Source organism: Rhinoraja longicauda, chromosome 6 (assembly GCF_053455715.1).
Source record: "Rhinoraja longicauda isolate Sanriku21f chromosome 6, sRhiLon1.1, whole genome shotgun sequence".
Taxonomy (NCBI): domain Eukaryota; kingdom Metazoa; phylum Chordata; class Chondrichthyes; order Rajiformes; family Arhynchobatidae; genus Rhinoraja; species Rhinoraja longicauda.
The window spans coordinates 43975211-44000447 of record NC_135958.1 but is presented as its reverse complement, the minus strand read 5'-3'; the positions used below and the strand labels follow the sequence as shown (position 1 = coordinate 44000447).

Here is a 25237-nt window from a genome sequence, read left to right as displayed (position 1 = left end):
AAATGTTCTTAGTGTACGGTGACATATTCACATTATTTTGTAATGTCTGTTTTTACTTTGAAATGCACAAAAAGAGGCTTGAAACTGGTAATTTTGTGTGTAAAGTTTCAAAAATTGTCAAATTTTTTGACCCCCGTTGTACACTTCACGCAAGCACTCGGCTCTTTTCCCCTTTTTTTACCTCACGCACATGCCTGGTCCATGCAGAGGGGCAGCGCCCATGCAGAGGGGTAGCGTCCATGCAGAGGGGTAGCGTCCATGCAGAGGGGCAGCGTCCATGCAGAGGGGCAGCGCCCATGCAGAAGGGCAGCGTCCATGCAGAAGGGCAGCGTCCATGCAGAGGGGCAGCGTCCATGCAGAGGGGCAGCGTCCATGCATAGGGGCAGCGTCCATGCAGAGGGGCAGCGTCCATGCAGAGAGGCAGCGCCCATGCAGAGGGGCAGCGCTGGTCTGGGTGGCTGCAGCCATTGGTGCTGCCCCCGACTGGGAATGTCTTGTACAGTGATGGGGCATTTGTACAGTTTCTGATGGCAGAGTGAAATAAAGTGATCACCAATGTCATGCAGGAAAATAACTGCAGATGCTGGTACAAATCGAAGGTATTTATTCACAAAATGCTGGAGTAACTCAGCAGGTCAGGCAGCATCTCAGGAGAGAAGGAATGGGCGACGTTTCGGGTCGAGACCCTTCTTCAGACTGATGTCGGGGACGGGACAAAGGAAGGATATAGGTGGAGACAGGAAGATAGAGGGAGATCTGGGAAGGGGGAGGGGAAGAGAGGGACAGAGGAACTATCTAAAGTTGGAGAAGTTAATGTTCATACCGCTGGGCTGCAAGCTGCCCAGGCGAAATATGAGGTGCTGTTCCTCCAATTTGTGGTGGGCCTCACTATGGCACTGGAGGAGGCCCATGACTGAGTTGAAGTGCTCAGCCACCGGGAGATCAGGTTGGTTAAGGTGGACTGAGCGAAGGTGTTGAGTGAAACGATCGCCGAGCCTGCGTTTGGTTTCGCCGATGTAATGAAGTTGACATCTAGAGCAGCAGACACAATAGATGAGGGTGGAGGAGGTGCAGGTGAACCTCTGTCTCACCTAGAAAGACTGTTTGGGTCCTTTGATGGAGTTGAGGGGGGAGGTAAAGGGACAGGTGTTGCATCTCGTGCGGTTGCAGGGGAAATTCCCGGGGATGGGGTGGTTTGGGTAGGAAGGGACGAGTGGACCAGGGAGTTACGGAGGGAACGATCTCTGCGGAACGCAGAAAGGGGAGGGGATGGGAAGATGTGGCCAATAGTGGGGTCCCGTTGGAGGTGACGGAAATGTTGGAGGATGATTTGTTGGATACGCTGGCTGGTGGGGTGGAAGGTGAGAACAAGGGGGATTCTGTCCTTGTTACGAATGGGGGGAGGGGGAGCAAGAGTGGAGCTGCGGGATGTAGAAGAGACCCTAGTGAGAGCCTCATCTATAATGGAAGAGGGGAAGCCCCGTTTCCTGAAGAATGAGGACATCTCTGATGCCCTAGTGTGAAACACCTCATCCCGGGCGCAGATGCGGCGTAGACGGAGGAATTGGGAGTAGGGGATAGACTTTTTGCAGGAGACAGGGTGGGAAGAAGTGTAGTCCAGATAGCTGTGCGAGTCAGTGGGTTTATAGTAGATGTCAGTCACTAGTCTGTCTCCTGTGATGGAGATGGTGAGGTTCAGAAACGGGAGGGAGATGGCGGAGATAGTCCAAGTATATTTAAGGGCAGGATGGAAATTGGAAGTGAAGTGTATGAAGTCAGTGAGTTCTGCATGGGTACAAGAGGTAGCACCAATGCAGTCGTCGATGTAGCGGAGGTAGAGTTCGGGGATGGGGCCGGTGTATGCCTGGAACAGGGATTGTTCGACGTACCCGACAAAGAGGCAGGCATAGTTAGGGCCCATGCGAGTGCCCATAGCTACGCCTCTGGTTTGGAAGAAGTGGGAGGAGTCAAAGGAGAAGTTGTTGAGGGTAAGAACCAGCTCTGCTAGGCGGAGGAGAGTGTTAGTAGATGGGGATTGGCTGGTTCTACAGTCGAGGAAGAAATGGAGGGCTTCAAGACCATCCTTGTGGGGGACGGAAGTGTAGAGTGACTGGACATCCATGGTAAAGATTCACCAATGTCAGGTGCAACGGCACCAGGGCTGATGCATCCCCGTCCCCAGCCGGGCACCAGGGCTGATGCATGCCAGTCCACAGCCGGGCACCAGGGCTGATGCATGCCAGTCCCCAGCCGGGCACCAGGGCTGATGCATGCCAGTCCACAGCCGGGCACCAGGGCTGATGCATGCCAGTCCACAGCCGGGCACCAGGGCTGATGCATGCCAGTCCACAGCCGGGCACCAGGGCTGATCCATGCCAGTCCCCAGCCGGGCACCAGGGCTGATGCATGCCAGTCCACAGCCGGGCACCAGGGCTGATGCATGCCAGTCCACAGCCGGGCACCAGGGCTGATGCATGCCAGTCCACAGCCGGGCTGCAGACCTACAGACGCCTAGGGCCATGGCTTGGCTCTCCTGTCCACAGTGTCTTGTTTACACACGTGCCCCCTGACCCGGGCGAAGAGGCAAGTGTTTAATTGCCGGATGCACCGTTACAAAAACATTCTGATTCGCTGAAGCTTTACACGCCCGTTAATGCAGCAAATACATGCACAGTGATCAATAAACAACAAATGATCAGTCATTATGTCAGCAGACCATGGACACAGTGCAACATGGCTCAACTAGTGCTGTAAATACAAACCGCACTGTGACAAGCTCATAGTACATCCCACACGCACTGGGGTACAGGCTCATGGTAATCACGGTACACACACACACCTGGGGTACAGGCACACGGTACACCCCCCCCCACACACACACACCTCCTGGGGTACAGGCTCACAGTACATCCCACACGCACTGGGGTACAGGCTCATGGTAATCACGGTACACCTACTGGGGTACAGTCTCACAGTACAACCCCCCCACACACACACACCTCCTGGGGTACAGGCTCACGGTACACCCCCCCCCCCCCCCACACACACACCTCCTGGGGTACAGGCTCATGGTACATCCCACACGCACTGGGGTACAGTCTCATGGTAATCACGGTACACCCCCCCACACACACACCTCCTGGGATACAGGCTCACGGTACACCCCCCACACACACCACCTGGGGTACAGTCTCATGGTAATCACGGTACACCCCCCACACACACACCTCCTGGGGTACAGGCTCACAGTACACCCCCCACACACACACACCTCCTGGGGTACAGGCTCACGGTACACCCCCCACACACACACACACACATCTACTGGGGTACAGGCTCACGATATAACCACCCTCACACACACCTTCTGAGGTACAGACTCAAGGTACACCCCCCACACACACCTCCTGGGGTACAGGCTCACAATACACCACCCACACACACACCTCCTGGGGTACAGGCTCATGGTACACCCCCCCCCCCCCCACACACACCTCCTGGGGTACAGGCTCACGGTACACCCCCCACACACACCTCCTGGGGTACAGGCTCACAATACACCCCCCACACACACACCTCCTGGGGTACAGGCTCATGGTACACCCCCCCCCCCCCACACACACCTCCTGGGGTACAGGCTCACAATACACCCCCCACACACACACCTCCTGGGGTACAGGCTCACGGTACACCCCCCACACACACCCCCTGGGGTACAGGCTCACAGTACAACCCTCCCACACACATCTACTGGGGTACAGGCTCATGATATACCCACCCTCACACACACCTGGGGTACAGGCTCACGGTACACCCCCCACACACACACCTCCTGGGGTACAGGCTCACGGTACACCCCCCCCCCCACACACACCTCCTGGGGTACAGGCTCACGGTACACCGTCACACATCTACCGGGGTAGAAGCTGACAGTTCACCCCACACCGCTGGTCTCCATCAATGGCCAGAGCTGGGAGTGGGAGCGCAGGACCTGTTGTGAAGGCAGTGTGTGAGCCCCCACCGGGAGTGAGGCATAGATGGCTGAGGACCAGTGGGCAGAACAGGGTAGATGTGTACAAAGGAAAAGATGAGTGAAGACAAATGTAGGTCCCTTACAATCAGAGACAGGTGAATTTATAATGGAAAACTAAGAAATGGCAGAACAATTAAATGAATACTTCGGTTCTGTCTTCACTAAGGAAGACACAAACAATCTCCCAGGAATACTAGCGGACCGAGGATCTAGTGGGAGGGAGGAACTGAAAGGAATCCACATTAGTCTGGAAATGGTGTAATGTAAACTGTTGGGACTGAAGGCAGATAAATCCCCAGGGCCTAATGGTCTGCATCCCAGAGTACTCAAGGAGGTGGCCTATCAAATCGTGGATGCATTGGTGATCATTTTCCAATGTTCTCTCGACTCTGGATCAGTTCCTATGGACTGGAGGGTAGGCAATGTAACCCCACTTTTAAAGAAAGGAGAGAGAGAGAAAATGGGGAATTAGAGACCAGTTAGCCCAACATTGGTAGTGGGGAAGATGCTGGAGTCGATTGTTAAAGATGTTATAGCAGAGCATTTAGAAAGCAATGACAGGATCAGTCAAAGTCAGCATGGATTTATGAAGGGGAAATCATGCTTGACTAATCTGGAATTTTTTGAGGATGTAATAAATAGAATGGATAAGAGAGACCCAGTGGATGTGGTGTATCTGGACTTTCAAAAAGCCTTTGACAAGGTCCCACAAAATAGATTAGTGTGCAAAATTAGAGCACTTGGTATTGGGGGTAGGGTATTGACATGGATAGAGAACTGGTTGGCAGACAGGAAGCAAAGAGTAGGAATTAACGGGTCCTTTTCAGAATGGCAGGCAGTGACTAGTGGGGTGCCGCAAGGGACCCCAGCAATTTACAATATATATTAACGATTTAGACGAGGGAATTAAATGTGACATCTCCAAGTTTGCAGATGCTACAAAGCTGGGTGGCAGTGTGAGCTGTGATGAGGATACTGTGAGGTTGCAGGGTGACTTGTATAGGTTGGGTGAGTGGGCAGATGCAGTTTAATGTGGATAAATGTGAGGTTAGCCACTTTGGTGGCAAGAACAGGAAGGCAGATTATTATCTTGAATGGTATCAGATTAGGAAAAGTGGAGGTACAACAAGACCTGGGTGTGCTTGTACCTCAGTCACTGAAAATAAGCTTGCAGGTACAGCAGACAGTGAAGAAAGCTAATGGCATGTTGGCCTTCATTGCGAGAGGTTTTGAGTTTAGGAGCAAGGAGGTCCTACTGCAGTTGAGCATAAGGGGTTGGCCATTTAGGACAGATAAGGAAAAACGTTTTCACCCAGAGAGTTGTGATTCTCTGCCACAGAAGACAGTGGAGGCCAATTCACTGGATGTTTTCAAGAGATTTAGCTCTTAAGGCTAAAGGAATCAAGGGATTTGGGGTAAAGCAGGAACGGGGTACTGATGTTAGATGATCAGCCATAGTCAGAATGGCAGTGCTGACTCAAAGGGCCGAATGGCCTAATCCTGCACCCATGTTTCTATGTCACGCTGTAGGGCAATAGGCCTGTCAGCCCATCTTGTTAACGATGCGTTGGCACTGACCCTCGCCCCCGTGCTGGGGCAGATTAGCCCACCGAGCCCGTGTGAAACCGGAGACGTGTGGAACGTGCAGACTCCGCATAGACGGTTGGAGATTGAATGTGGGAACATGCAAACTCCGCACAGACGGGTGGGGATTGAATGTGGGAATGTGGAGCAAAGATCTGCAGAAGGGTCTCGACCCGAAACGTCACCCATTCCTTCTCTCCCGAGATGCTGCCTGACCTGCTGAGTTACTCCAGCATTTTGTGAATAAAAAGATCTGCAGATGCTGGTTTGCTCCAAAAGTAGTCACAAAATGCTGGAGTAACTTAGCAGGACAGGCGCCATCTCTGGAGAGAAGGAATGGGGGCCATTTTGGGCTGAGACCTTTCTTCAGACTCACGGAGAGAGGGACCAGAGATATGGAAAAGGTGTGAAAACAACAGATCAAAGCAGACAAAATGTGTAGGAAGGAACTGCAGATGCTGCTTTACACAAGATAGACAAAAAAATGTCCCGCTGATTTACTCCAGTGTTTAGTGTCAATCTTTGATCATAGCATATGATTGCTGATGTGTGCCTCATTGTCACCTTCCCCTCAGCTAACAATGATCTACTCTACATTTTCGTTGAGCAGAAGCTGCTTTGATTTGTCTTTTCATACCTTCCCCTTCCATATCTCTGTGTCTCCCTCTCCCCTGACTCTCAGTCTGAAGTAGCATCTCGACCCGAAACATCACCCATTCCATCTGGGCTCTAGTCAAGAGACCCCAGCAGCGTTTGCACTTTCTGCGCCAGATGAGGAGAGCACACCTCCCCCATCCCGTCCTCACCACTTTCTACTGAGGCACCATAGAGAGCAGACTGACCAGCTGCATCTCTCTCTGGTCTGGGGATTGCAAAGCCTCAGATTGGAAGTCTATGCAGAGAGTGGTGAGGACGGCTGAGAAAATCATCGGGACTTCACTTCCTTCCATCCAGGACATTGCACACAAACGCTGCTTGTCCAACGCCAACAACATTATTAAAGACCCCACCCATCTCCATCATGGACTGTTCACCTTGCTGCCCTCTGGTCAAAGGTACTGCAACACACAGAGCAGAACAGCCAGGTTCTGCAATAGTTTCTTTCCCCGAGCCATCAGACTCTTGAATTCGCAATAATCCGCCGCCATTATTTTATGTGCGAGTTACTTATTTATTTATTTTTTATCAATTTTTATTATTTGATGTTACATTGTTAGCCAGATGCAACGGAATTTCGTTCAAATATGCAATCGTCTGGTGTATAGTTTTGAATGACAATAAAGTTATATTCATTCATTCATTCATTCTCCAGATATAGACACAAAATTCTGACTTGAGTATATAAGTTGGGAGGTCATATTGCAGTTGTATAAGACATTGGTGAGACCGCATTTAGAATATTGTGTTCAGATCTGGGCACCATGTTATAGGAATGATATTGTCAAGCTTGAAAGGGTTCAGAGAAGATTTATGAGGATGTTACCAGGACTAGAGGTTCTGAGCTATAGGGAGAGGTTGAGTAAGCTGGGTCTCTATTCCTTGGAGCGCAGGAGGTTGAAGGGTGATTTTATAGAGGTGTATAAAATCATGAGAGGAATAGATTGGGTAAATGCACAGAATCTCTTGCCCAGAGTAGGGGAATCGAGGACCAGAGGACATAGGTTCAAGGTAAAAGGGAAAAGATTTAATATGAATCTGAGGGGTAACTTTTTCACACAAAGGGTGGTGGGTGTATGGAACAAACTGCCAGAGGAGGTAGTTGAGGCAGGGACTATCCCAATGTTTAAGAAAGTTAGACAGGTACATGGATTGGACATGTTTGGAGGGATATGGACCAAACAGGCAGGTGGGACATGTTGGCCGTTGTGGGCGAGTTAGGCCGAAGGGCCTGTTTCCACACTGTATCACTCTATGGCTATAACTCAGCATCTTTAGAGAGAAGGAATGGGTGATGTTTCGGGTCACCCAGGCCCTGTCTTCTCCTCCACTCTTCTACCACTCTTCTACCCACACCTTGCAGGCCACTCAGCATCCACTGCTCCAGCACTCCCTACCCCGACTCCGTCCCTCTCACCCCTGTACCTCCAGTCCCGCCTCTATTTACTCCTCCGACCTAACCTTTCCCACACTCCTCCGGCCCTCCCTGTCTCTACCTCTCTGGCACCCTCAGCTCCCACTCCTCCGGCCCTCCCTGTCTCTACCTCTCTGGCACCCTCGGCTCCCACTCCACCGGCCCTCTTCTCACCATGGTGGCGCAGCGGTAGAGTTGCTGCCTTACAGTGTTTGCAGCACCGGAGACCCGGGTTCCATCCCAACCACGGGTGCTGTCTGTACGGAGTTTGTACATTCTCCCCGTGACCGCGTGGGTTATCTCTGAGATCTTCGGTTTCCTCCCACACTCCAAAGATGTACAGGTTTGTAGGTTAATTGGCTTGGTGTATGTGTAAAATTGTCCCTAGTGTGTGCGGGGAACGCTGGTCGGTACGGACGATGGGCCGAAGGGCCTGTTTTTGCACTGTATCTCCAAACTAAACCCCTCCATCACACACTCTCTGAGAGTCCCGTATTAGATGCTGTAGGCCTCGACACTGTAGGCCCGAACAGTGTAAGCTAATGAGCTCGTTAACGTGAATGGAGTTCGGGCACCAGGGCCGAGTGTGTTCGGGTAGCGGGGCCGAGTTTGTTTGTGGAGCAAAGTATGTGAAGCTCTCATCAGAGACATGTTGTTCATCGATGACGCAGCAGTTGTGTCCGACATCCAGCAGGAACTACAGTCACTGATGGAACGCTTCTATCGGGCTTGCAAGGACTTCAGGTTGACCATCAGCCTGAAGAAGACGAACGTCCTGGGACAGGATACCACCTGACATCACCATCGACGACTACGAACTCGATGCCGTCCATCAGTTCACGTACCTCGGCTCCACCATCACCGACAACCTCTCCTTGGACACAGAGATTGACAAGAGGATCGGGAAGGCAGCTACAACTCTCGCTCGCCTCACAACTCGAGTGTGGACCAATCCAAAGCTGACAGTGAAGACAAAGATAGCAGTCTACAACGCCTGTGTCAACAGCACACTGCTGTACAGCAGTGAGGCATGGACTACATATGCCAGACTGGAGAGAAGACTCAACACCTTCCACCTTAGAAGCATCCGCCGTATCCTGGGTATATCCTGGCAAGACAGTGTCCAACACCGAGATTCTGTCTCGCGCTGGCCTTCCGAGTATGTACACTCTACTCAGGCAGCGCAGGCTGCGATGGCTGGGCCATGTCCACCACATGGAGGATGGCCGTATTCCCAAAGACATCCTCTATGGAGAGCTAACATCTGGGAGGAGAACCATCGGCCGCCCCCAGCTACGTTACAAGGATGTCGGCAAGAGAGATTTGAAGGCGCTCGACATCGATGTGGAGTCCTGGGAGAGCCTTGCAGCTGACCGCACGAGGTGGAGAGGTACCCTGAACCAACACCTCAAAACGGGGAAGAGAAACTGATGAACGCAGCGGCAGACAAGCGGGCACGCAGAAAGGAGCGCAGCAACTTCAACAGACCAGAGACCACACACAAATGTGACCATTGCGACAGACACTGTCACTCCCGCATTGGTCTCTTCAGCCACAAGCGACGCTGCTCTAGCTGAGGTGTGGAGCAAGCAGCCAACTAGGATGCATCACCCATGGGCAGCCATGACCCAGAGAAGAAGCAGTGCGGGGGCGGGGCCTGTCTCTGGGGGGGGGGGGGGGGTTGTCGCTGGGGCGGGGCTTGTCGATGGGGCGTGGCCTGTCTCTGGGGGCGCGGCTTGTTGCTGGGGGAGGGGCCTGTCTCGGGGTGGGGCTTGTCGATGGGGCGTGGCCTGTCTCTGGGGGCGCGGCTTGTTGCTGGGGGCGGGGCCTGTCTCCGGGGTTTGTCGCTGGGGGCGGTGCTTGTCGCTGGGGGCGGGGCTTGTTGCCGGGGTGACGGGTTGCCGCCATGCCGCTGTCATGTCCCCAGGAGGAGACCCGGGCGCCGCCGCTCGACAACCCGCTGGCCCTGGAGCCGCCCTCACTCGGGGACGGCCTGGCGGTGGAGAGTGAGCGCGCCCGCCAGAGGCTCACCCAGGTGGGCCGCGTCCGCCTCCCTCCGACCCCCCCCCCCCCCCCCACACCCTCCGCCCCCCCCCACCCACACCCTCCGACCCCCCCACCCACACCCTCCGACCCCCCCACCCACACCCTCCGACCCCCCCCCCCCCACACCCTCCGACCCCCCCACCCACACCCTCCGACCCCCCCACCCACACCCTCCGCCCCCCCCCACCCACACCCTCCGACCCCCCCCCCCCACACCCTCCGCCCCCCCCCCCCCACACCCTCCGCCCCCCCCCACCCACACCCTCCGACCCCCCCCCCCACACCCTCCGACCCCCCCCCCCACACCCTCCGACCCCCCCCCCCACACCCTCCGACCCCCCCCACACCCTCCGACCCCCCCCCACACCCTCCGACCCCCCCCCACACCCTCCGACCCCCCCCCCCACACCCTCCGACCCCCCCCCCACACCCTCCGACCCCCCCCCACACCCTCCGACCCCCCCCCCACACCCTCCGACCCCCCCCCACACCCTCCGACCCCCCCCCCACACCCTCCGCCCCCCCCACACCCTCCGACCCCCCCCCCCCCACACCCTCCGACCCCCCCCCCACACCCTCCGACCCCCCCCCACACCCTCCGACCCCCCCCCCACACCCTCCGACCCCCCCCCCACACCCTCCGACCCCGCACCCCCTCCGACCCCCCACCCCCTCCGACCCCCCCCCACACCCTCCGACCACCCCCACACCCTCCGACCCCCCCCACACCCTCCGACCACCCCCACACCCTCCGACCCCCCCCACACCCTCCGACCCCCCTCCCACACCCTCCGAACCCCCACCCACACCCTCCGACCCCCCCCACACCCTCCGACCCCCCCCCCACACCCTCCGAACCCCCACCCACACCCTCCGACCCCCCCCACACCCTCCGACCCCCCCCCCACACCCTCCGAACCCCCACCCACACCCTCCGACCCCCCCCCACACCCTCCGACCCCCCCCCACACCCTCCGACCCCCCCCCCACACCCTCCGAACCCCCACCCACACCCTCCGACCACCCCCACACCCTCCGACCCCCCCCACACCCTCCGACCCCCCCCCCACACCCTCCGAACCCCCACCCACACCCTCCGACCCCCCCCCACACCCTCCGACCCCCACCCACACCCTCCGACCCCCAAACCCCCCCACCCCCTCCGACCCCCCCACACCCTCCGACCCCCCCCCACACCCTCCGACCCCCCCCCACACCCTCCGAACCCCCCCCACACCCTCCGACCCCCCCCACACCCTCCGACCCCCCCCCACACCCTCCGACCCCCCCCACACCCTCCGGTCCCCCCCCCAACACCCTCCGAACCCCCATCCACACCCTCCGACCCCCAAACCCCCCCACCCCCTCCGACCCCCCCACACCCTCCGACCCCCCCCCACACCCTCCGACCCCCCCCCACACCCTCCGACCCCCCCCCCACACCCTCCGACCCCCCCCACACCCTCCGACCCCCCCCACACCCTCCGACCCCCCCCACACCCTCCGACCCCCCCACACCCTCCGACCCCCCCCCACACCCTCCGACCCCCCCCCACACCCTCCGAACCCCCCCCACACCCTCCGACACCCCCCACACCCTCCGACCCCCCCCACACCCTCCGACCCCCCCCCACACCCTCCGACCCCCCCCCACACCCTCCGAACCCCCACCCACACCCTCCGACCCCCAAACCCCCCCACCCCCTCCGACCCCCCCACACCCTCCGACCCCCCCCCACACCCTCCGACCCCCCCCCCACACCCTCCGACCCCCCCCACACCCTCCGACCCCCCCCCACACCCTCCGACCCCCCCCACACCCTCCGACCCCCCCCACACCCTCCGACCCCCCCCCCCCACCACCGACCCCCCCACACCCTCCGACCCCCCCCACACCCTCCGACCCCCCCCACACCCTCCGACCCCCCCCCCACATCCTCCGAACCCCCCCCCCACACCCTCCGACCCCCCCCCCCCACACCCTCCGACCCCCCCCCCACACCCTCCGACCCCCCCCACACCCTCCGACCCCCCCCCACACCCTCCGACCCCCCCCCCACACCCTCCGACCCCCCCCCCACACCCTCCGACCCCCCCCACACCCTCCGACCCCCCCCCCACACCCTCCGACCCCCAAACCCCCCCACCCCCTCCGACCCCCCCACCCCCTCCGACCCCCCCACACCCTCCGACCCCCCCACACCCTCCGACCCCCCCCACACCCTCCGACCCCCCCCCATACCCTCCGAACCCCCACCCACACCCTCCGACCCCCAAACCCCCCCACCCCCTCCGACCCACCCACACCCTCCGACCCCCCCCACACCCTCCGACCCCCCCACACCCTCCGACCCCCCCCCACACCCTCCGACCCCCCCCACACCCTCCGACCCCCCCCACACCCTCCGACCCCCCCCCCACCACCGACCCCCCCACACCCTCCGACCCCCCCCACACCCTCCGACCCCCCCCACACCCTCCGACCCCCCCCCCCCACATCCTCCGAACCCCCACCCACACCCTCCGACCCCCAAACCCCCCCACCCCCTCCGACCCCCCCACCCCCTCCGACCCCCCCCACACCCTCCGACCCCCCCCCACACCCTCCGACCCCCCCCACACCCTCCGACCCCCCCCCACACCCTCCGACCCCCCCCCACACCCTCCGACCCCCCCCCACACCCTCCGACCCCCAAACCCCCCCGCCCCCTCCGACCCCCCCACCCCCTCCGACCCCCCCACACCCTCCGACCCCCCCACACCCTCCGACCCCCCCCACACCCTCCGACCCCCCCCCCACACCCTCCGACCCCCCCACCCCCTCCGACCCCCAAACCCCCCCACCCCCTCCGACCCCCCCCACACCCTCCGACCCCCACTCCCTCCGACCCCCCCCACACCCTCCGACCCCCCCCCACACCCTCCGACCCCCCCCACCCCCTCCGACCCCCCCCACCCCCTCCGACCCCCCCACCCCCTCCGACCCCCCCCTCCCCCTCCGACCCCCAAACCCCCCCACCCCCTCCGACCCCCCACCCTCTCTGACCCCCAAACCCCCCCACCCCCTCCGACCCCCCACCCTCTCTGACCCCTAAACCCCCCCACACCCTCCGCCCCCCCCACCCTCTCCGACCCCCCGCCCCCTCCGACCCCCCCACCCCCTCTGACCCCCAAACCCCCTCCGAACCCCCCCACCCTCTGACCCACCCCCACCCTCTGACTCACCCTCCGACCCACTCTCCGAACCCCCCCACACCCTCCGACCCCCCCACCCCCACACCCTCTAAACCCCCCACCCCCACACCCTCAGCCTCCCCACACCAGCACCTCCTCGATCCTCCCCACACGGATGTGTGGCAGAGGGGACAAGTCGCTCCCCTAACATTCTGTGTGTGAGCAGATCCCGTGCCAGGTGTACCTGGGCCACACCAGCCAGGTCAGCTGCTGCAAGTTTTGTTTCGGGGACACCAGGTTCATCACCAGCTCCTTCGACGAATCCGTAATCCTCTGGGTAAGAACCCTCCGTCCATCTATTGGCCATGTTGTAATGTCCTGTGGCTGCTGATGCATTTGGGCCCCACCTGCTCTGTGGGAGAGGGTGGTCTTACCAAACCCGGCAGGTAACCGGGTGGGGTGAGGAGGGGAACTGGGATGATTGTCCGTCTATCTCAGGGATTTGACGGTGTTCCTTCTAAGGCTTCAGTCGGTTTCAAAGGTGGCTTTTCTTACAACCTTGTCTTCATCATTACCTCTCCTCATGCCCCCCCCCCCACCACCACTCTCTCTACTATGTATGAAACTCCATTTTCCCCTTGGCTGTCCTTCACATCAGGAAGTGCTGGCTGCTGATTGCATTTTCAGCAGCACCGAACAAGCTGGTGTCTGTGAGGGGGAGCCGCGGGGATGTGTCCGTGTGAGGTGCCGAGGGCCGATGAGAAGAACCGGAGCAACGTTAACCTATAATTTAAAAGGGAGATGATGAAATCGGATGTGTTGGTATGACAGTTGAGCAAAGGTGCCTACCCAAGCGTGAGGGAGGAGCTGGCAAGGATTGACTGGAAAGGGGCTTTAGAAGGAATAACGGTAGAGTAGCAATGGCTGGAATTTCCGCAGATATTTCAGAAGGTGCAGGGTCATTTCATTCCAAAGAGGAAGAAAGATTCCAGGGGGAGAATAAGATGACCATGGCTGACAAGGGACGTCAAGGACAACATAAAAGCAAAAGAGAAGGCAAATAATATTGCAAAGATTAGTGGGAAGCCAGAGGACTGGGATGATTTTAAAGAACAACAAAAGGTAACTAAAAGGACAATACGGAGAGAAAAGATGAAATATGAAAGTAAGCTGGCCAATAATATAAAAGAGGCAAGAATGGACGTTGGGCCACTGGAGAATGATGCAGGATCAATGATAACGAGAAATCAACAAATGGCAGAGGAATTGAATAACTTTTTTGCATCAGTCTTCATAGTGCAATCCTAGAGAGTCAGGGGGTGGAAGTTAGTGGAGTGGCCATTACTAAGGAGAAGGTGCTCGGAAAACTGAAAGGTCTGAGGGTGGATAAGTAATGGACTACACCCCAGGGTTCTGAAGGAGGTGGCCTCGGATTGCGGAGGCATTAGTTGTGATATTTCAAGAATCACCAGAGTTAGGAGTGTTTCCTGAAGATTGAAAAATTGTGAATATCACCCCACTGTACAAGAAGGAAGCAAAGCCGAAGAACAGAAACTATAGTCCGGTTAGCCTGACTTTGGTGGTTGGTAAAATGTTAGAGATAATTATAAGGACTAGACCAAGTGCCCAAACCACTCCTGCATTGGTGCAGCATGGTTTTGTGAAGGGATATTGCCTGACGAATCTGCTGGAGTTCTTTGAGGAAGTTAATAGTAGGACAGACAGAAGGGAGGCTGTAGATGTTGTTTACCCAGATTTTCAGAAGGCCTTCGATAAGGTGCTGCACATCAGTCTGCTAGAGAAGATGAGAGCCCATGGTATTGAAGGGAAGATACTAGAATGGATAGCAGGTTGGCTCGATGGTAGAAGGCAAAGAGTGGCAATAAAAGGCACAATAAAATGGCTGCCAGTGATCAGGGGAGTTCCGCAAGGGTTGGTGCTGGGGCCAGTTCTCTTCACGTTGTCTATTAATGATGTGGATAAAGGGATTGAAGGCTTTGTGGCCAAATGATGCTAAGATAGGTGAAGGGGTAGGCAGTGTGGGGATAAATGGGTCCCTTTCGGAATGGCAGGCAGTGACCAGTGGGGTACCGCAAGGTTCGGTGCTGGGACCCCAGCTATTTACGATATACATTAATGACTTAGACGAAGGGATTAAAAGTACCATTAGCAAATTTGCAGATGATACTAAGTTGGGGGGTAGTGTGAATTGTGAGGAAGATGCAATAAGGCTGCAGGGTGACCTGGACAGGTTGTGTGAGTGGGCGGATACATGGCAGATGCAGTTTAATGTAGATAAGTGTGAGGTTATTCACTTTGGAAGTAAGAATAGAAAGGCAGATTATTATCTGAATGGTGTCAAGTTAGGAGGAGGGGGGGTTCAACGAGATCTGGGTGTCCTAGTGCATCAGTCAATGAAAGGAAGCATGCAGGTTCAGCAGGCAGTGAAGAAAGCCAATGGAATGTTGGCCTTCGTAACAAGAGGAGTTGAGTATAGGAGCAAAGAGGTCCTTCTACAGTTGTACCGGGCCCTGGTGAGACCGCACCTGGAGTACTGTGTGCAGTTTTGGTCTCCAAATTTGAGGAAGGATATTCTTGCTATGGAGGGCGTGCAGCGTAGGTTCACTAGATTAATTCCCGGAATGGCGGGACTGTCGTATGTTGAAAGGCTGGAGCGATTGGGCTTGTATACACTGGAATTTAGAAGGATGAGGGGGGATCTTATTGAAACATATAAGATAATTAGGGGATTGGACACATTAGAGGCAGATAACATGTTCCCAATGTTGGGGGAGTCCAGAACAAGGGGCCACAGTTTGAGAATAAGGGGTAGGCCATTTAGAACGGAGATGAGGAAGAACTTTTTCAGTCAGAGGGTGGTGAAGGTGTGGAATTCTCTGCCTCAGAAGGCAGTGGAGGCCAGTTCGTTGGATGCTTTCAAGAGAGAGCTGGATAGAGCTCTTAAGGATAGCGGAGTGAGGGGGTATGGGGAGAAGGCAGGAACGGGGTACTGATTGATAGTGATCAGCCATGATCGCATTGAATGGCGGTGCTGGCTCGAAGGGCTGAATGGCCTACTCCTGCACCTATTGTCTATTGTCTATTGTCTATTGTACATAGATATAGATACATAGATACATAGACAATAGGTGCAGGAGTAGGCCATTCGGCCCCTCGAGCCAGCACCGCCATCATGGCTGATCATCCACAATCAGTACCCCGTTCCTGCCGTCTCCCCATATCCCTTGATTCTGCTAACCCTAAGAGCTCTATCTAACTCTCTTTTGAATGCATCCAGTGAATCGGCCTCCACTGCTTTCTGTGGCAGAGAATTCCACAAATTCACAACTCTCTGTGTGAAAAAGATTTTCTTCATCTCAGTTCTAAATGGCCTACCTCTTATTCTTAAACTGTGGCCCCTGGTTCTGGACTCCCCCAACTTTGGGAACATGTTTCCTGCATCTAGCGTGTCCAATCCCTTAATAATTTTATATGTTTATATAAGATCCCCTCTCATCCTTCTAAACTCCAGTGTATACAAGCCCAGTCGCTCTATTCTTTCATCATATGACAATCCCGCCATCCCGGGGATTAACCTGGTGAACCCATGTTGCACTCCCTCAATAGCAAGAATATCCTTCCTCAAATTAGGAGACCAAAACTGCACTCAGTACTCCAGGTGCGATCTCATCAGGGCCCTGTACAACCTGTAGAGGAGGCAAGGACGTTGCAGAAGGAATTGGACAGGTTAGGAGAATGGCAGAGAAGTGCAGATGAAATTCAGTGCAGCAAAGTGTGGAGTCATGCATTTTGGTAATAAGAATAAAGGCGTACATTATTTTATAAATGGAGAGAGAATTCAGAAATCGGAGATGCAAAGGGACTTGGGAGTGCTGGTGCAGGACTCCCAAAACATTAATTTGCAAGTCGAATCGGTAGTAAAGAAGACAAATTCAATGCAATCGGTAGTAAAGAAGGCAAATTTATTTTAAGAGGACTGGAATACAAAACAGAGATGTAATGCGAAGGCTCTATAATGTGCTGGTCAGGCCGCATTTGGAGTACTGTGAGCAAATTTGGGCTCCATATAGAAACATAGAAAATAGGTGCAGGAGGAAGCCATTCGGCCCTTCGAGCAAGCACCGCATTTCATTGTGATCATGGCTGATCGTTCCAAATCAATACCCCGTGCCTGCCTTCTCCCCATATCACTTGATTCCACTAGCCCCTAGAGCACTATCTAACTCTCTCTTAAATCCATCCAGTGATTTGGCCTCCACTGCCCTCTGGCAGAGAATTCCACAAATTCACAACTCTCTGGGTGAAAAGGTTTTTTTCTCACCTCAGTTTTAAATGGCCTCCCCTTTATTCTAAGACTGTGGCCCCTGGTTCTGGACTCGCCCAACATTGGGAACATTTTTCCTGCATCTAGCTTGTTCAGTCCTTTTATAATTTTATATGTTTCTATAAGATCCCCTCTCATCCTTCTAAACTCCAGTGAATTCAAGCCTAGTCTTATCAATCTTTCCGTCAGTTTGTCAGTTTGTTTGTTTTTATGTTTTGACTGTTTTGTAAAGCGTCTTTGAGCATTTGGAAAAGCGCTATATAAAATAAATGTTTATTATTATTATTATTATTATGACAGTCCCGCCATCCCAGGGATCAATCTCGTGAACCTACGCTGCACTGCCTCAATTACAAGGATGTCCTTCCTCAAATTAGGAGGCCAAAACTGTACACAATACTCCAGATGTGAGGAAGGATGTGCTGGCTCTGGAGAGGGTTCAGAGGAGGTTTACAAGAATAATCCCAGGAATGAGTGGGTTAGCACATGATGAGTGTTTGACAGCACTGGGCCTCCACTCGCTGGAGTTTACAAGGTTGAGGGGGGGCCTCATTGAAACTGAGAGAATAATGCAAGGCTTAGATAGAGTGGATGTGGAAAGGATGTTGGTGGGAGAGTCCAGGACCAGAGGTCATAGCCTCAGAATTAAAGGGCGCTCTTTTAGAAAGGAGGTGAGGAGGAACTTCTTTAGTCAGAGGGTAGTTAATCTGTGGAACTCATTGCCACAGAGGGCTGTGGAGGCCAAGTCAGTGGATATTTTTAAGGCAGAGATAGACAGCTTCTTGATTAGAATGGGTGCCTAAGGCTATGGGGAGAAGGCAGGAAACTGGGATTAGGAGGCAGAGATCAGCCATGTTTGAATGGCGGAGTAGACTCTATTCCTATAATGTGAACTTGTGACTTACCTTCCACACCCTCAAGATCAGCAGCAGGAGGTGCTCCCTGGACACAAAGGTCCAGGGTGGCCGGGCAAGGAGAAGGCCGACGGTTCGCAGGCGGCGGCTGCAACACGTCTTTACCACCAGCTGAAGTTGGCGCTGTGAAATGGCGCCAAAACCTGGCGACTACCTGTCGCAGGTGGATAAGGCAGTCAAAAAGGCTTTTGGAACTCTGGCCTTCATTAGTCAAAGTATTGAGTATAGAGGTTGGAAGGTCATGTTGCAGTTGTATAAGTCTGAACAAATCAGTCTGAAGAAGGGTTTCGTCCCGAAACGTCACCCATTCCTTCTCTCCCGAGATGCTGCCTGTCCCGCTGAGTTACTCCAGCATTTTGTGTCTACCTTGCAGTTGTATAAGACGTTGGAGAGACTGCATTTAGAATATTGTGTTCAGCTCTAGGCACCATGTTATAGGAAAGATATTGTCAAGCTTGAAAGGGTTCAGAAAAGATTTACAAAAATGTTGCCAGGACTAGTGTGAACTATAGGGAAAGGTTGAGTAGGCTGGGTTTCTATAGCGCAGGAGGATGAGGGGAGATCTTATAGAGGTATACAAAGTCATGAGAGGAATAGATCGGTTAGATGCACAGAATCTTTTGCTCAGAGTAGGTGAATCGAGCACCAGAGGACATAGGTTCAAGGTGAAGGGGAAAAGATTTAATATGAGGGGTAACTTTTTCACACAGAGGGTGGTGGGTGTATGAAACGAGCTGCCAGAGGAGGTAGTTGAGGCTGGGACTATCCCATCGTTTAAGAAACAGTTAGACAGGTACATGGATAGGACAGGTTTGGAGAGATATGGACCAAGCGCAGGCAGGTGGGACTAGTGTAGCTGGTACATTGTTGGCCGATGTGGGAAATCTGGGCCGAAGGGCCTGTTTCCACACTGTATCACTCCATGACTCTATGACTATTGCACACAGTGGGCTGTTTCTATGCTTTATGTACTTAAACAAGATTGTACTTATGTATGCCAATAATCTTACTAATCTGTGTGCAACAAAAGAATCTCACTGGACTTGGTGCACGTGATTATAAAGGAACCATTGAGAGAGAGAGGCGGGATGGGCTGTGCGAAGGGTGCAGGGTGGTGGGACAGGCTGTGTGTGTGGGGTGCAGGGGGGAGAGGCGGGATGGGCTGTGCGAAGGGTGCAGGGTGGAGTGGGACAGGCTGTGTGTGTGGGGTGCAGGGGGGAGAGGCGGGATGGGCTGTGCAAAGGGTGCAGGGTGGAGTGGGATAGGCTGTGTGTGTGGGGTGCAGGGGGGAGAGGCGGGATAGGCTGTGTGTGTGGGGTGCAGGGTGGGAGGGGTGGGACAGGCTGTGTGTGTGGGGTGCAGGGGGGAGAGGCGGGATGGGCTGTGTGTGGGGTGCAGGGTGGAGTGGGATAGGGAGAGATAGACAGGACAGTTCTGTGTTAGGGGTATGGGGCGAGAGAGGTGGGACAGGCTGTGTGAGGGGTGCAGGGGGGTGGGACAGGCTGTGTGTGTGGGGTGCAGGGGGGAGGGGTGGGATGGGCTGTGTGTGGGGTGCAGGGGGGGAGGGGTGGGACGGGCTGTGTGTGTGGGGTGGGACAGGCTGTGTGGGGTGGGACGGGCTGTGGGGTGGGATGGGCTGTGTGTGTGGGGTGCAGGGGGGGAAGGATGGGACGGGCTGTGTGTGGGGTGCAGGGGGGGAGGGGTGGGACGGGCTGTGTGGGGTGGGACGGGCTGTGTGGGGTGGGACGGATGGGCTGTGTGTGTGGGGTGCAGGGGGGGAAGGATGGGACGGGCTGTGTGTGGGGTGCAGGGGGGGAGGGGTGGGACGGGCTGTGTGGGGTGGGACGGGCTGTGTGGGGTGGGATGGGCTGTGTGTGTGGGGTGCAGGGGGGGAAGGATGGGACGGGCTGTGTGTGGGGTGCAGGGGGGGAGGGGTGGGACGGGCTGTGTGGGGTGGGACGGGCTGTGTGGGGTGGGACGGGCTGTGTGTGTGGGGTGGGACGGGCTGTGTGGGGTGGGACAGGCTGTGTGTGGGGTGCAGGGGGGAGGGGTGGGACGGGCTGTGTGTGGGGTGCAGGGGGGAGGGGTGGGACGGGCTGTGTGGGGTGGGACGGGCTGTGTGGGGTGGGACGGGCTGTGTGTGTGGGGTGTAGGGGGGGAAGGATGGGACGGGCTGTGTGTGGGGTGCAGGGGGGAAGGATGGGACGGGCTGTGTGTGGGGTGCAGGGGGGGAAGGGTGGGACGGGCTGTGTGTGGGGTGCAGGGGGGAAGGATGGGACGGGCTGTGTGTGGGGTGCAGGGGGGGAAGGGTGGGACGGGCTGTGTGGGGTGTAGGGGGCAAGATGTGAGAGAGGGAGCTGGGGGAACACCGTGTGCTGTGTTTCACAGAGACATGGTCACCCCCAGTACCCCAGACTCAGCCGTCCAGCCCGAAGGTGTTTCCATCCACCACATGGACTGAACGCAGGAATCGGGGAAAAGGAGATATGGTGGCGTCTGCCGGACGTTTAACTCCTGGTGATGCTCAAGTGTAGCCGTCCTGTCCAACTCCTGCTCCCCACTCCTGGGGGTGATGGGGAAGTGCCGTTCCTTCACCTCCATCATCCTGACCGCGGTCCACATCCCACCCACCCCAGGCAGACGTCTGTCTCGCACTGAAGGAGCCGCACGGCGTGGTCAACATAAACCAACGCCTTTATGATCATAGCCGGAGACTTCAACAAAGCCAGCCTGAAGAAATCACTCCCTGACTGCCCCCAGCCCATGTCCTGCAGCACCAGAGGAGCAAACACCCTGGACCACTGTGAGACGGCCATCACAGATGCCGATCGCTCCATCCCCCACCCTCACTGCGGGAAGTCCGACCACTCAGTGTTGCTGCCTCCTCCTGCACTCGAGTAGGCAGCAACTGAAGAGCGCACTCTCAGCACTAATGCAGCCCACAATCGCAGAGTCGTCTGAAAGCTTCTGCATGTGGCAGGAGTCCGAGGTGTAGATGGTGACCAGTAAGGGAGAGAGGACCGTCCGTCCCCTGTGTACTATGTTTACATATTCTGAGAGGCTGCAGCCCCTGTACGAATATCTGAGGGGGCTGCTCCTCAAGTTTTGGTTGCATTTTAGTCCCACGATTCTGGTATTTGGGCACAAGGCAGGGAGTGGGGAGGGCTGATCGGGACGGTGGGATTTCCCTGTCGGTCTGTTCCTGGGCCTGGCAGATGGCCATTCGCGGGTCCAGGCAGTCGGCTACCTGCCCCTCTTCCAGGCCGATGTCCGTGCTCGCGTGTCCCTGGAGAGGGAACGCACCGTGTCCATGGGGACTCTGGAGGCCTCCGTGAACGCTGGTCGCCACGGAGGGCAAGTGTATTGCAGATAAAAATGCTATTATTGTATTATAATGATTACCTGATGTAATGTGACTATTGAACGTTTTTGTACCTCTGGTACACTGTAATATGCAATTACTGAATAAAGTCCTTGGAAAGAAAAAAGAAAAGCTGGGTGGCAGTGTGAACTGCGAGGAGGATGCTATGACCTGGACAGGTTGGGTGAGCGGGCAGATGCATGGCAGATGCAGTATAATGTGGATAAATGTGAGGTTGCTCACTTTGGTGGCAAGAACAAGAAGGCAGAATATTATCTGAATGATGTCAGATTAGAAAAAGGGGAGATGCAATGAGACCTGGGTGTATATAGCATGTACATGTCACTGAAAGTAATCGTACAGGTACAGCAGGCAGTGAAGAAAGCTAATGGCATGTTGGCCTTCATTGCGAGAGGATTTAAGTTTAGGAGCAAGGCGATCCTACTGCGGTTGTACAGGGATTTGGTGAGACCACACCTGGAGTATTTAGTGCAGTTTTGATCTCAACATTTGAGGAAGGATGTTCTTGCTATTGAGGGAGTGCAGCTAAGTTTCATGAGGTTAATTCCCGGGATGGCGGGATCGACATATGATGAAAGAATGGCATGACTGGGCTTGTAATCACTAGAATTTAGAAGAATGAGAGGGAATCTTATAGAAACATCTATAATTCTTAAGGGATTCGACAGGCTAGATGCAGGAAAAATGTTCCGATGTTGGGGATTTCCAGAACCAGGGATCACAGTTTAAGAATAAGGAGTAGACCATTTAGGACAGATGAGGAAAAACTTTTTCACCCAGAAAGTTGTGAATTCTCTGCCACAGTGGAGGCCAATTCACTGGATGTGTTCAAGAGAGAGTTAGATTTAGCTCTTAGGGCTAACGGAATCAATGGATATGGGGAAAAAGCAGGAATGGGGTACTGATTTTGGATGTTTGATGGGCTGAATGGCCCACTCCTGCACCTATTTTCTATTTTTCTGTGTGTGGGGTGCGGGGGGAGAGAGGCGGTGCTGGGGGCGAGGCGGTGCAGGGGGGGAGAGGGGGTGCAGGGGGGAGAGGGGGTGCAGGGGGAGAGGCGGTGCTGGGAGAGAGAAACGGTGCGGGGGGGTGGGGAGAGGGGGTGCTGGGGGAGAGGCGGTGCTGGGAGAGAGAAACGGTGCTGGGGGAGAGGCGGTGCAGGGGGGGAGAGGCGGTGCAGGGGGGGAGAGGGGGTGCAGGGGGGAGAGGCGGTGCAGGGGGGAGAGGGGGTGCAGAGGGGGAGAGGGGGTGCTGGGGGAGAGGCGGTGCAGGGGGGGAGAGGGGGTGCAGGGGGGGAGAGGGGGTGCAGGGGTGGAGAGGGGGTGCTGGGGGAGAGGCGGTGCAGGGGGGAGAGGGGGTGCAGGGGGGAGAGGGGGTGCAGGGGGGAGAGGGGGTGCAGGGGGGGAGAGGCGGTGCAGGGGGGAGAGGGGGTGCTGGGGGGAGAGGGGGTGCAGGGGGAGAGGGGGTGCAGGGGGGGAGAGGGAGTGCAGGGGGGGGAGAGGCGGTGCTGGGGGGGAAAGGCGGTGCAGGGGGGGAGAGGGGGTGCAGGGGGGAGAGGGGGTGCAGGGGGGGAGAGGCGGTGCTGGGGGAGAGGCGGTGCAGGGGGGAGAGGCGGTGCTGGGAGAGAGAAGCGGTGCTGGGGGGAAGAGGGGGTGCAGGGGGGGAGAGGGGGTGCAGGGGGGAGAGGCGGTGCTGGGGGAGAGGCGGTGCTGGGGGAGAGGCGGTGCAGGGGGGAGAGGGGGTACAGGGGGGGAGAGGTGGTGCAGGGGGGGAGAGGCGGTGCAGGGGGGAGAGGGGGTTCAGGGGGGAGAGGGGGTGCAGGGGGGGAGATGGGGTGCTGGGGGGAGAGGCGGTGCTGGGAGGGAGAGGCGGTGCTGGGAGAGAGAAGCGGTGCTGGGAGAGAGGTGGTGCTGGGGGAGAGGGGGTGCAGGGGGGGAGAAGAGGTGCAGGGGGGAGAGGCGGTGCAGGGGGGAGAGGTGGTGCTGGGGGAGAGGGGGTGCACGGGGAGAGGGGGTGCAGGGGGGAGAGGGGGTGCAGGGGGGAGAGTGGGTGCAGGGGTGGAGAGGGGGTGTAGGGGGGGAGAGGGGGTGCAGGGGGGAGAGGCGGTGCTGGGGGAGAGGCGGTTCTGGGGGGACAGGGGGTGCAGGGGGGAGAGGCGGTGCTGGGGGAGAGGGGGTGCAGGGGGAGAGGGGGTGCTGGGGGAGAGGTGGTGCAGGGGGGGAGAGGCGGTGCTGGGGGGGAGATGGGGTGCAGGGGGGGAGAGGCGGTGATGGGGGAGAGGCGGTGCAGGGGGGGGGGAGAGGGGGTGCAGGGGGGGAGAGGGGGTGCAGGGGGAGAGGGGGTGCTGGGGGGGAGAGGGGGTGCAGGGGGGAGAGGGGGTGCAGGGGGAGAGGCGGTGCTGGGGGGAGAGGCGGTGCAGGGGGGGAGAGGGGGTGCAGGGGGGAGAGGGGGTGCAGGGGGGAGAGGCGGTGCAGTGGGGGAGAGGGGGTGCTGTGGGGGAGAGGGAGTGCAGGGGGGGAGAGGCGGTGCTGGGGGGGAGAGGCGGTTCTGGGGGGGAGAGGGGGTGCTGGGGGGTGAGGTGGTGCAGAGGGGGTGCAGGGGGGAAGAGGCGGTGCTGGGGGAGAGGGGGTGCAGGGAGGGAGAGGGAGTGCAGGGGGGAGAGGCGGTGCAGGGGGGAGAGGGGGGAGAGGGGGTGCAGGGGGGGAGAGGCGGTGCAGGGGGGGAGAGGGGGTGCAGGGGGGAGAGGGGGTGCAGGGGGGAGAGGGGGTGCTGGGGGGAGATGCGGTGCTGGGAGAGAGAAGCGGTGCTGGGGGGAGAGGCGGGTCAGGGGGGGAGAGGGGGTGCAGGGGGGGAGAGGGGGTGCAGGGGGGAGAGGGGATGCAGGGGGGTGGAGAGGCGGTGCAGGGGGGGAGAGGCGGTGCTGGGGGGAGAGGTGGTGCTGGGGGAGAGGGGGTTCAGGGGGGAGAGGGGGTGCAGGAGGGAGAGGGGGTGCAGGGGGAGAGCGGGTACAGGGGGGGAGAGGCGGTGCTGGGGGAGAGGCGGTGCTGGGGGGAGAGGGGGTGCAGGGGGGAGAGGCGGTGCTGTGGGAGAGGGGGTGCAGGGGGAGAGGGGGTGCTGGGGGTGCAGGGGGGGAGAGGCGGTGCAGGGGGGGAGAGGGGGTGCTGGGGAGAGGGGGTGCAGGGGGGGAGAGGGGGTGCAGGGGGGAGAGAGGGGGTGCAGGGGGGAGTGGGGGTGCAGGGGGGAGAGGCGGTGCAGGGGGGAGAGGGGGTGCTGTGGGGGAGAGGGAGTGCAGGGGGGCAGAGGCGGTGCTGGGGGGGAGAGGGGGTGCTGGGGGGAGAGGCGGTGCTAAGGGGGAGAGGTGGTGCAGAGGGGGTGCAGGGGGGAGAGGGGGTGCTGTGGGGGAGAGGGAGTGCAGGGGGGGAGAGGCGGTGCTGGGGGGGAGAGGGGGTGCTGGGGGGAGAGGCGGTGCTAAGGGGGAGAGGTGGTGCAGAGGGGGTGCAGGGGGGCAGAGGCGGTGCTGGGGGGAGAGGCGGTGCAGGGGGGGAGAGGCGGTGCTGGGGGGAGAGGGGGTGCAGGGGGGGAGAGGGGGTGCAGGGGGGGAGAGGCGGTGCTGGGGGGAGAGGCGGTGCTGGGGGGAGAGGCGGTGCAGGGGGGGAGAGGGGGTGCAGGGGGGGAGAGGGGATGCAGG

General features: G+C 57.9%; 1 protein-coding gene across 1 annotated transcript in view; it reads left to right on the top strand.

Annotated features, from left to right (window-relative positions):
* The first annotated feature begins 9594 nt into the window (after positions 1-9594).
* The window catches only part of LOC144594880 (uncharacterized), a 50480-nt gene continuing 34837 nt past the window's right edge, over positions 9595-25237 (top strand). Inside the window, exons 1-2 of the mRNA XM_078401803.1 lie at positions 9595-9723; positions 13135-13245. Coding sequence (XP_078257929.1) covers positions 9595-9723; positions 13135-13245 — 240 coding nt within the window. The remainder of the gene's footprint in view (positions 9724-13134; positions 13246-25237) is intronic.